Below are 12959 nucleotides of genomic sequence, written 5' to 3'. Positions count from 1 at the left end.
TTCGTCGCCGTTCGGGCGCCTCCGGCGGCCAGTGGTGGGGCGAGCAGTGTATCCGTGACGTCACATAATTAGAGTAAATACAAAGTAGTCTTGATGGGACAGCGGCGTGCGCCGCACCGTGAGTCGCTGGTCCGCGCGCGTCAAACCTATATCGTTTCGATACACGCACACCGCGTTTGTGTAGCTCGTGATATATCGCGCTATGTGCCGTCAGTGTGTGTGTGCCAAAGGATCCTAGATGACTGTGGGAATAGTGAGTGACAGTCGTGCAGCAAAGAAATGGAAAAGATAGAGGTGAGTGTAATTTTAATATTAAAAAGTAACATGCGGGATTGAAAAAAAAGTGACCCGTACCGGCCTGGTACGATTCCGCGCATTTCGAATAATTTTTTTCTATAATTCTAATTTCCCTCGTTCATTGTTGAATTCGTCCGACGTGTTTCTCGCTCGTCCGTAATGCAGAAGTGACAGCGTGGTGACGAGTGGGGGGAAGGGGTAGTGACTGGAGGGGAGGCGATCGTGTAGTTAGGCATCTGGTAACGAACGCAATTGTGTGTATCTTCAATGTGTCACACTATTAGACGGACTGATTACCTCTCCCTCTTCCACCCGTTATCGTCTGTGTCGCTAGCGTCTTCTTTTTCTGTTTCATTTTCATTTCTCTCTGTCAACTTTGTGATTCTAGCCTCATCTCTCTCGCACGTTTCTTGGCCCTCTTCTACCCTCCGCACGCTTCCCCTCTCTCTCTCCTCTAACCACCCCCACTCTTCTTTTTCTTTCTCTCACTCGTTCGAATGGCTTGCTTGCTTACTCTTTCTCTCTGTCTTTCTTCGTTTACATATCTCACTCATTTCCTCCACCTCCTCTCTCTTTATCTCTCGTATTATTTATTTCTCTCTTTCTCACGCTTCCACCAGTATACTTTGTGTCTCTTTTTCTCTCTCTTTTCTCGCGTTCTCTCATTCTCAGTTAGTGAGGTATTTATAGATGTGCCTTAACCCGATTTAACACAGCTACCTCGACTCGCATTGTCCTAACAACGGTTTAATGAGAAATTACCTTTTCCCCCAAATTTTATGCCCGTTATTCGGATTACTAGTAAAATTTTTCTTTCGGCCACGTTTCGGACTAACCGGGGTTCACAAAAGAAAGGTTGAAGGGACAACAACACGTTAAAGCCACTATTCGTGCACATATCTAAGACTCGAATCGATAAGTATGTCCGTTATTATTAGGTTGAAATATTATGGTACATCGTCGGAATAAATAGAGCGTCCTCCGTTTAAAGGAAATTTTAAGAGCGTAGGTACGTTTGAATGCCGTGAGAAAAATATGTTTAAAAATATGCGTCTAGAGTAGTATATAATTCGCGGAAAGAGCTTATGGTCGGATAAAGAGTTTTTACGAGAACTTTTATTATCCATGCACTTTTCCTTCTCTCTCATTCCCTCTTTTGTTTACAATGAGAAAACAATCGATCTGCCGTTATTTATTTACCACTTGAAACACAAAAATGATTGACTTGTAAAGTTCTGATGATTCAATTACTGATTTACTGCGGATATATTTTTCCGTTATTTTTAATACATTTCACGCAACCACTTTTTTCTATTTTTTTTCCTCGTCGCCCCACCTACTACTCTTTGACTCCCTCTCTGTCGCACGCTCGCTGACTAGCTCGTTCTCCCCTCCCCTCTTTCTTTCTCGCTCACTATGTCTCTCTCTCTTTCTGCCTTTATTACTAGCGCACGAATTGAAAGTATACATTTGAGAATTAAATCGATAATGTGGGGTCGCGAGTCACGGTTGGTAATTATTGTATCTGGACTCAAGCGGTGAGCCTTATTTTTTTTTGTTATCATAACTCGACACTGCGAGCATATAATACGCGTAAAACGGTTTCCTATTGTCTTATTCTCCGTAACAAGGAGACAACAAACTTGCGCAGTTTTTCGTCGCTTTTGTCTCAAGTATAACTACTGAAAATATTCTCTCTGGCCTTTTTTTTTTTGCGAATAAAGCTTGCTTTCCTGGCGAGCTATTTAGTATCCTCAGAAATTTCTCTTCTCCTCTTACGTTTTTCCGTTATGTTTTGCTCGAGACGAGAAATACATACTGTAAGAAAATGCCACTAGTAGATGCAATAATAATCAGAGCGCCAACGAAAATTCTCATCCCTCTGCGACCTATACTCGAGCGTCTATGACGTAATAAAATTATATATTTATACGACGCGAAGCTATTTGGAGTATGATAAGTGAGACACGGTGAAATGATATTATTATGCAATATTGAATACTTATCATATAAACTAAGTAACGTCTCTTGATAATATTAATAATCACGGACCTACGGTGCTTACGTAAACCCAGTAATTATTAACGTAGCAATATAAATGCATTATTCTCTCTTCTTGTTTCTACGTTCTGTTCTTTTTAATTCTATATCGTTACATTCGACGTTCATAAATTATTCTCAAATTATTTAGGTTTTATTAAATATTCAAGTTCCGTAATTGAATTTAAACATATAAATTTTCATTTAAATTAAAGGAGAATCGTTTAATAATTGAATCGAGTTTATACATACGTCAAAGCGTGCGTTTCCAACTGAATTTAACAATTCACTGGACAAAAGAATGTTTCATAAACAACAGCGCTCGTCGGTTTTTATTTATTAAATTCTGCTCGTTCAATTAAATAATACCGTGTCCTTCGGTCGAACGTACACACGCACACAATCGTGCCGCTGCCATTCTTGCCTTCCTACTGCGCCTGTGTACGATACTTACTAACGTCTTAAAAAATAACAGAATATTTATTTTACCTTGACTGTAATCTTCGACTGAGAATCGAATTGTCGCAGCGTTCAGTTCAATGTACATACTACGTATACATAAACGGTTTATCTTCCTTTTTGATTTTCCTCTTTCGTAATTATGTGCTTACTCCGCGAGTTATACATTAAAATTGTTTCGAACGAGATGTCTATTTTTGCATCGGAGAAAATTGCGTCATGCCCTGACACGGCACTATTTACGTTTAAGGATTTCGATATCGTACAAACGTATGACAACTCTGAAGCAGATTAAACCTCGGAATTTTGTGCTCTGCCCGCGGTCGTAATTCACGTCGTCGATAACTTTGCAGCTTTCGCGTAACCTCGCGCATACCTACGCAGGTACATACACGTATAAATATGTACGTATGTACACAATAAAAAATACTTCTCACGGCAATCATTTTCTCTCGGGATTTATGTAATATAATATTCTATCCCCGTTGTTCTTGATTCTCTATTCGCGAACGCGAGCATGGATCGACCGCAAATATAGCGCCGATAAAAATACTGTCCGTGCCCGTAAGATAATTATCTCGTGATTCACCGTCTGTTGTTTCTCTTCTCGTTACAGATAGTTAATAAATTTTATACCAGTGTCTAATTTTTTGTTTCTATCGTGCTCCGTAAATTAGAATAACGTACGAAATGATCGTGAATGTAATTTCTCTTTTAATATTCTTCTTCATAGTTCGCTCTATAATATAATTTTACCTCGTCCGGAAAACCGTGAATTCCTGTTTTACATTTGTAATTATAATTCGTATCGTGGTACGCTCTCACGCACGTACACACCCACTCGAGGTCTACGTGTCCATATGTATACTTATTCGAGGAGCACGTACAATTTCTTATCTTATTATTTCCACGTATGTATTTTTTCCTTTATTAATTTACTGGTAATCGGCCGTGCATACATATATTTACTTATACGTGTTCGCCTATTCCTACAAGCTTACGTATCGTAGTGTCACCGGTACTGTTTACTTAAGATCTCTCTCTCTCTCTCTCTCTCTCTCTCTCTCTCGCTGTTTCTCTCTCATTGTCGGTCCGTGTATCTGCGTTGGCTCGTGTTGGTACGCGTGACACGATGCGCGCGCGCATACACGGACACGTACCACGTATACAGCACGAGTCAAATTCAACGAACCGAGCGGGACAGGCTGTTTCACTAACAATAGGGGTGCGCGCCTTTGAAAATGTACTTCAAATAATGATCGCGACGCTAAGCGCACTTGCAGTTATCGCGTAAAGCCACCGGCCAGGGAAAACCAGTCCGGCCGATGGATTTTACGATCTTTCAACGACAAAGGAAATTAGCCGATAATTCATCCGGGCCCGCGGACGCCAACGGTCCCGTTTCAGCCGCAACTCAATTGCCGATTCATAATTAAAATTTGTGTACATGCGACCGGACATATTTATTTGCGCTCGCGCGCCTCGTCAACGTTGCGTGTATTATCGATCCCTGTGCGTTCGACCGGACGGAATATTCATAATCCGTGAAAAATGAATTTGGGTTAGCTTATACAGTCGTTTAACAAAAGCGGTTTGTTCATTAAAATTTTTGTCAGGAAGGTGCTCAGTAAAAATAGATATCCCTCGTTATTTATTATTAATATTATTATTATTATTATTATTATTATTATTATTAGTATTAGTATTAGTATTAGTATTATATCCGTTTGAATTTTTTTATTCGTTTCTTACTGCCACCCTCATGTGGCCCGTCAGAACACCTCCCCCTCCATTACGTAGCTCGTTCCCGCTCTTTCCTCTCTGCTAACGACATTAAAGGAAAGTACCCCGTTGCTGCCTTAATGGAATTTACTTTTGTAGCTTCGCAGAGCTCACCATACTTTACTGAGTTAATTGCACCGCGAGGACGGATCTGAAAAAACAAGTGTCTTGATTTGACGCGAACAATGGGACGCTCTTCGCTATATTATTTCGCGAAACGGGGAATCAAAGGAGCATTTAAATCTTGAAATCTCGCCTCCAGAAGGCGCGTATCAATTATTGCGAAATAATTTCACGGAGTTATCACATTTTGGCGAACATTGTCCGACCGTGTAGTAAATTGTTACATCGGTTCAAGCGTTTAGATTTGTTTGATCGCGTGCTGCGGGTAGGTACTCGTCAAAATGAGAGCCGATAAGAAGCTCCCGCGCGATCAAGATAACGCGGCGAACGTGAAAACAGTTGTTGAATGCAATGATACGGAGCGAGCGCGCGTTTAGAACGACCGCCGACGATAATGATACCGTCCATTATGGAAAGTTGTTGAATCCAAATATAAATTCGTGTATATACGCTCGTTGTTTGTACGCTCGGCTTTATGGTCGCCTCATATTCCGGGAGAAAGTCGTTTCCGATGTTGATTTGCATGCGTTAAACGCGTGTTGCTTGAACTGGTAATAATTACAAAATGAAACTACGAAAAAGAGTCGACAAAAAGAACACGCATGCCGAGATATTTTTATCGCGGACTGTACGTCATGCTAAAATTCTAATCGGCAAAATTAGTCGGGAGGGGGTACAGTCGCGCCAGAAAGTCTGGCTGACCGCGTTTCCAACTAGAAAAGTTATGAAATCAATTCAACGTCAGGATCCGGCCGTGTGTGCGTGTACGCGCTCGCGCTCCGTTGTTGGTTGCCTCTTTCTACTCATAAGCTGCTATTTGCACTCGTTACGAGGGCAAATGTCTTTGAATGAGACGCGTTCGGTCCATTTTCTCTTCCCTTTCCGCTGTATAATCAGTTTCCTTATTAAATTCTGTGGATTAATTCCTCAAGGATAGCTCGAGAAAAAGTGGGAGAGAGAGAGAGAGAGAGAGATCGATAATTAATATAGTGGAAGTTTGAAGCTATCCTAAATTAGGGAAATCGAATGAAATGAAACGACCTCCTTTTCTCAGTGTTAATCAACACAATAGAGACTCATAATTACATTTACGTAATTAGTAATGGTAATGAAGTACTTCCATGCTTTACAAATTCGCAATATTAAAAATACATGGTAGATGTAATGAATAGCATTAAATATAACATTGTTTGCTCGGCTGTGAATGGTAGAACAATTGTAGAATGATAACGTACGACTAAAGTCTGTTATCAACATAATACTAATAGTACACGTTATCGTGTACAAGTAATGGAAGAAATATTTACCACGAACTATCTTGAAAAATAAGGAATGTACAACGATTGCTCGAACTTTTATTTAATATTGAGACATATATATTTTATCGTAGAATAATATCGTATTTATTCAAACGCGATTATCGATACAATTAATTGATGGCGAAACGGAAAAATTGTTGAAATACAGACTTGACCTCGTGTAGAAACGTTATAAAGTTGGCTCGTTCAACTGGGGTCGCGATATTGATTCTGAAGTATACGTAAAAGTAAATAGAAGTCCGATGTACAGCGATAAAATATTTATCCGAATAATACATTCTGAAACGGCGCTACCTCCTCTGTATATAAATTCAATTATATAAAAATCGAATCGAACAATACTCTTTTGTGGCTGCGTTCCAATTTTTACGCTGCTCTTTCCGCGAAACTTTCCGAAGGAGGAAACTCGGTCCGTCGTGAATTCAGTTATTAGTTTCTTAGCCGAGAGCGTGTTTTATTTTCCTCTATGAGTTTTAATGGGCTTTCGACGTGCATTCAGTATCGCAGATGTAGCGCGTAATGCCAACATTTGCGAGAGCAGTTATCGCTCCGAATACTATAGCGCAACGAATTTCACTGTAATGGTATTACGACAATGAAAGGAAGGACAGGGCGATGCGAGAGCGTCGAGTATCGCGTTCGCTAATAGATAATTTTCCTCGTATTCTACAAATTACTCGTCAACGCGCTTCGAATTCACAATGAGGTTGTTTTGATTAAAGGGACAGGAAATCTACGATCAAATTTGTTTCGCTTATTGGATTTTAATTCGAATTTGAAACGAGGATAATGAAATGAGGAGTGTTTCCTTAAGCTCTGTACGAGACTTCTCATCGGAACGCTTTTTAGCCGAAGCTCCTCGTTAAATCCCTTTGCGTTTCACTTTTTACCACTTGACGTTCCGCTTCCTTTCCCCCCCCCCCGATCCGTTTGCCGCATACTACATAGGTATTCGCGTTAACCCGCCACTCATTAATTTCGTTCCACGAATTCATCCGTTCGACATACGAATAGAATTTATTCAACGGATATTATTATTGATTGCGTCGAAAACGTAACATCGAAGAAGAAAGAGAATATATGACGTTTAATGCATATGTATATGCGTATTATCACGACTCACGATAACGATAATAACACAAATCAGTGAAATTCTGGGAGCACCGTATATAAATAATACACCTACTCACCGTTGATACATTATTTGGTTGAATAGTGACTTATGATCTCGATGGAATCGAGCATTTCGAATTTCGCTATGCACACCTCTGCCCCGTTCGTTTCGACTTTAACTAGTCGACAAAAATGTTATGAGTGACCGAAAACTTTTGCCACTTCGATTAATATGTAATTAGTAACCGAAATTTAATTGAATTCCTGAAGCGCTCGTTTTTCACATGGACTGTACATACATAGATGCGTTGATGCGATCTAAGTACGTTGGTTCTTGTTTCATCTGCTGCTGAAAACGAAAAAGTTGAAAAAGACGAAACCGGAGAGAGAACAGGTGTGACGTATCTGTGTCGGTGCGTACATGCACGGGCCCGAGGTTACGTGTGTGAAAGAAAAGCAAGCAACTTTTAACTCGATTCCGTTTTATCGCTGCGAGTTCCTAACCGGGCAACGCTTATCTGTGTGGCTCCACTTAAATGCATTATTGAGTAAACAAGACGTAACGCAACAACAAAATCAGATGTGATTGATAGTGTCGATTTTAATTTCGGTAGAAATGTAGAATTCAATAGAATTTGTAATTTCGTTGCTTTGATCATGAATAATATGCATGTATATATGTTGACGTTCATAATTGCGTTCGAACCACGGACATCATTAAGATTATTCCAATTTCTGCGTCATTTACGTCGCAGCGAAACTAAATTGCTTTTATTGCAATAACCGGAATGTTCGACGGCTATAAGTTTGAAGATGTTTGTTCGTTAACCGACAACAATGCAGCAGCATACGTGAGCGAAAACAGAAACACAGTTTCTATGGTGATAAATTAATAATAACAATCGCAACGCTATCCTATTAATCACCGAGTAAAAACAACACGCGAAATCGCTCTCTCCCGCGGCGATAAATTTACTTCCTACATAATTGTGTAATTTAAACAAGTTCGCTGGCAAGTTATCAAACCGTATGAAACACGGCGTTCGAATCTAAATTCTAATTAATGATTTCGACGTATTTTCCTCTCTCGCTTTAACATTCGAATTCGCTGAATTAGGTTTGACCGCCATTTTGTAATAGTTGTCGTCGTTACGTCACCTTTTTTGAATTCGTGTAATGCGATAACATATCTAAAACATTCAACTTTATGATGCAACGCGGTAGTCGCTAACTAACTGCGCCGGCTAGGAGCTTTTCAATTAATCATTCCTTGTCTGGAATAATCAAACGTGCCCTGCGAAGTTCGCGCACCCTTGACACGAATTTAACGTTTAAACTCGCGCCACGGGATCGCTTAGAAAGGTTCGGATGCCTCGCCCATCTCGCGCATAAATATTCCGCTCACAGATATTTCATTATTTCAGTTTAATTCGTCCTCACTGTACTCGCTACCAAACTTCATTCATCCTTGAATCCACGTCAAACGATACACATTCTCATGTCTTACGACGTTTTCAACTACTAATCGTTAATTATTAATAATTAGAGAATCTTAATTGAATAGTTATTAAATAAATGAATGATAAATCATTTTATCCGTGTTTAGTTCCAAAGCATTTTAACGTAATTCATTTCTCTTCACTTATTCGATAAAATATCACAGATCGTATTTTGTTGTTTCACACAACTCTTCAATTATGTCTCGATTAAAATGCATTTATATTAAGAGGGGAAAAAAATAGCGTAATAATGAAAAGAGCGGAGGGAACAGACAGGATTGAGTTTAATAAATGACACAAGTCGTAATTACACGGGTGAACAGTTCATTAATAACCATGCCGCGTTGTTGTTGCGTCGATGAATAATCGACAGGCGAGGTTTGTTAAATTACGAGTTTTGTTCTCGCGGAGTATAGGTAGGTAATGCATCGCGGAACGAATACGTCGCGGATGGGTGAATAATGGCGCGAAGTTTACGGGATCGATGCAAATTCGCGGGCGGCTTAAATAAATAAATAGAATTTGCCGGTTGGGACCGAACACGAAACTCGCAATTTGTAGACCATCGCGAAATTCAACCCCCATTTTCTTACTTTAATTAAAATCCACCTCTCCTTTGATATCCGGTTTCGAATTAATGAATCGACTCGGGTTAATTAAAAACGAATTTTGCTATACGGGTAGATTCTCTGAGCAATGCTCACGATCAGTTCTAGCAGTATATATTACGTAATCACACGATACATGAGCGTATCGCGAATCGAAACGCGATAAATCCATCGGCATCGATTACGATTCACTGATATAACGCGATATGTTAATACGTCAGGATTCCCCCCGTTTTCCCGTTGGGAACGTGCCAAAATGCTGAATACCTGCGTCCCGCGCCGGCTCCAATCCAATGTAGATACACTCGTGAAAGTACTTGCAATTAAGATTCAGGCTCTTTCATTCAGAGGGGAAAGAAGGCCACGACCTGGACCTGACTCAAAGTTTACGAGTCAATGAGCGTAAACAAGGTATACCTATAGAACGCCTGATAGCGCCTTAATAAGAAATTAATTTCTTTTTCGATTCACGTCGCCGATTTTTGACCTATCGTCAACTCGTAGTTTTTAAATTTAAGTAGTCGAATGTAAAAATGTAGTTCTTATAAGGAAAAGTGTTATTTGCACAATCGGCCATAAAATTTAATTAGGTGTACATAGAATTGATTATCTGATGGAGCATCTCGTACACAGAGTACTAAAAACTGTCGTAAATACTGTTACGAGCGTTATCAGATTCTCTTGGACCGGTACGATCTTGATGTCCGGGATAGTTACGATATCTCTTCTTCTAACTCTATGCCTGACATGCATATTCTACTTATTAATCACCGTAATCGTGTGCGTTGGAACAGTTTCGTCATACGCGATGCGGTTTAGCCGCGTCTCCTTCCACCAGGTTCTTTCCCGTTGTCCTCTCGCTTTCTTGCATTCGCCCTCCCTCCGGCTTCTCAAACCCCCGACGGCACCTTCTCACCGTTAGCAGGTTTTAGTCGACCAGGTAGAGAGATAGAGAGACTCCAGGAGAATGTAGCGAGCATATGCGAGAGGCAAAAAGTAATTGGCAGTAAATTTTCTCGTGTCCCGGGACGCAGTGCATGCATGTATGCATGCATGTACGTATGTACGTATCTCGTTGACGCTTCCATGATCCACGCTGGGAAATATTCGCTCCTTAACCCTTCCCGGTCGTAATTCCTCTCAAGCCGAGGATCTACGTTCTCGCATAGAAATTGATAAATTTCGTTCCCCGCAATTTATCGGATCTTCCAAAAAATGGGAAGCTTCTTTTAACTTCAATACCTGTTCCATTATGTCAGAAGTTTGCTCGATCGAATGCAAACATCTTAAGGCAATATTTATTCGAGAATCCGTGTCGAAGAAATTGCAAGTCACTTCTTAAATCGGAATGCAGATCGCCGGTTGATTTTTTAGGGGGCCGGAGGGGAAGATTTGTTGCAGGGGTTGCCGCGATTGTATTTATAGGCGTGATTCGATGTCGTAAGACATCGATACGACAAAGAGACTGTCACCCATACCTACTCGATGCGTCGCGACTGTTCGATTATGTAACCAATCGAGACGAGAGAGCGGTGTTATTGTCGATTGCGCTTCATTGGCACTGTATCATCAACGATTCCGTTCCAATGATTGAATGTATTACAGAAATTTTGAAAAAGATCTTAGGTGTAAATGCATTGTCGGAAAACGCCGGGGTATTTCGAATGTTTGAGCGCCTCGGATACGAGTGAACAGATAAGATAGCGAAACGTGAACGTAGAATTTGTCGGCTGTATGGGAGATTTTACACGCGTGTGCTCGTACAGAGCAAATGTTTGTCCTTTTTATTCCGCTCTGTAAGCGTGTTTATGAATATCGTTAGTGACGATGATAAATCGATTCACGTGAATGCCTTCAACTCCTAAATGTTCCTTGCGCATTCAGACTGATCAAGGATCAAAATAACTCGAATCAATGAACATTTGATTAGTAGAGTTTTTGTGCAAAATAGAATGTGATTTCCATATGAATTTCTTTTATCATTTATGCACTGTGATATGCATATAGCCTTAGATATTTAATGAATCTGTACAGATTATATTACGCACATTTCTTACCTTACGTAATTAATATCCGACTTCATAAATGCATTAAATTCTTGTTAATTAATAGTCTGCAGAAAAATGGAATATAAATAGTATAAGAATATTTGCATGCGTATGACAGTTATTTTTTAAATGAATATCATAAATGTTTTATTTTGTAATTAATTCGTAATTTTTTATAACTTGCATAATCTCGTAATATGGATTCTAAATCCGTGGAAAACGACAGAGTTTGAAAAAGTCGTCGCACGCACTTCATGTCGCGAATGCGTAAGGAGCAGATTCGGCAACGGGGTCAAACGTAAAATTCTACGACTAACAATAAGTCTCGTTTACTGGCGGACAACAAAGATCCGGTCTCTCCTCTCGAGAACTTCCTGGATCGTCAAGCAGCCAGCAGAGCCCATATATATGGTCACGCGGAACCAACATCCTAAAATGCTTTCTTAGCTCGATAAATTTGCCAACTTCGCCAAGATACGTGCTCGTTCGGCCTGGAATGTATCGCGGGAATTCGATTATCCCAGCCCCGGCTTAAGATGCGCATACATTGCTTTTGCCTCGGCTTTGCTCAATGAAAATAGCTACCATTGCTCCCTTGATTAAGTTCCATTGTATTATCTTCGCTTCTATTTTCCTTTGTGTTCAACTAACAGCCGTATCAGTGGAACTCCAAATCTCAGCAAGCGTTATTTCTTTTTTTTGGAATTCTCCTAAGGCGAGAAATATTTGAAATAGTCGTAGTTTAATTAGAAAGGAGCAACAGTATGTCGACTGATATAATTTTCATGTCGAAATTTATTTCTTCTTGACTCGTTCTTTCCCTCAACAACTTTTCGATTGAAACGAAAATCGAATAAACTTGACTCATTTACTATTTTAACTGACCTCCTCTCGTTAAATAAGTTTTATATAGTATTTCTTCGTAGATCTTATCGGGAGGTAGAAATCTAAACGCGGACAGCTGCGAAGAATTTTAACCATTCTTTACTCCGTCTTTCGCTTCATATTTAATGGAAAGTTTTTGCGGAACTTTCGTTGTAACTTTTCCAGAAAAGTTTTCCACTCTTCCGTATATTCCACCCCGTCCGTCTCTGGTTTTAATTTTGGAAAATGTCGAGTAAATAATATAGAAACGATAAATAGGTGGAAATCTGTTTTCATCCATTGAAATCCTTTAATAAAGGGAATGCTCTGGCTTTCAAATAACTTTTTGCAACCAAATATTTTTCGTGAAATACGAATGGATTTTTTGGGGAATGAATAGAAAATTGTTTGCTAGTTCTGTGGTTGTGTAGTCTTACATATTAGACAGAAATGTCTGTGACGTTATGCTCGGGGCAAAATCTATTTTCTCGTTTATACAGCTGGCCATGATATTTGAGTACGAGAATAAAGAGATCAAAGCGCATTCACGTTCCTCCTTGTAACGATTAGACTCACTATAGTTTTAGAAGAATTGCAAATGGCATAAAAGATGCATATAATGTGCATTTATTTTTTAATAAAAGAAATCTCAATGTACATTTCAGTTTTGATACTGAAAAGCTCATTTTGCATAAAGGTATGCAGTAGTCTACGTTGATAATGACATTTTCGTAGCATTAAGGATGTATAGGCTATACACTTAAACAATGCTAGCATGTTGAATTTATTATTATAGATTCCTATTAC

The 12959-nt window shown here is 39.6% G+C and overlaps 1 protein-coding gene across 1 annotated transcript in view; it reads left to right on the top strand.

The window, feature by feature from the left end:
• The first annotated feature begins 52 nt into the window (after positions 1–52).
• The window catches only part of LOC108628299 (uncharacterized), a 142135-nt gene continuing 129228 nt past the window's right edge, over positions 53–12959 (top strand). The window contains exon 1 of the mRNA XM_026816379.1: positions 53–294. Within this exon, the coding sequence (XP_026672180.1) occupies positions 280–294 (15 nt within the window). The 5' untranslated portion in view covers positions 53–279. The remainder of the gene's footprint in view (positions 295–12959) is intronic.

The sequence above is a fragment of the Ceratina calcarata genome, unplaced genomic scaffold (assembly GCF_001652005.2).
Source record: "Ceratina calcarata isolate Rehan_Ccalc_2016 unplaced genomic scaffold, ASM165200v1 scaffold514.2, whole genome shotgun sequence".
In the NCBI taxonomy this organism is placed as follows: Eukaryota; Metazoa; Arthropoda; class Insecta; order Hymenoptera; family Apidae; genus Ceratina; species Ceratina calcarata.
The sequence above is the reverse complement of the archived record's forward strand: the minus strand, read 5'-3'. Positions and strand labels throughout refer to the sequence as shown.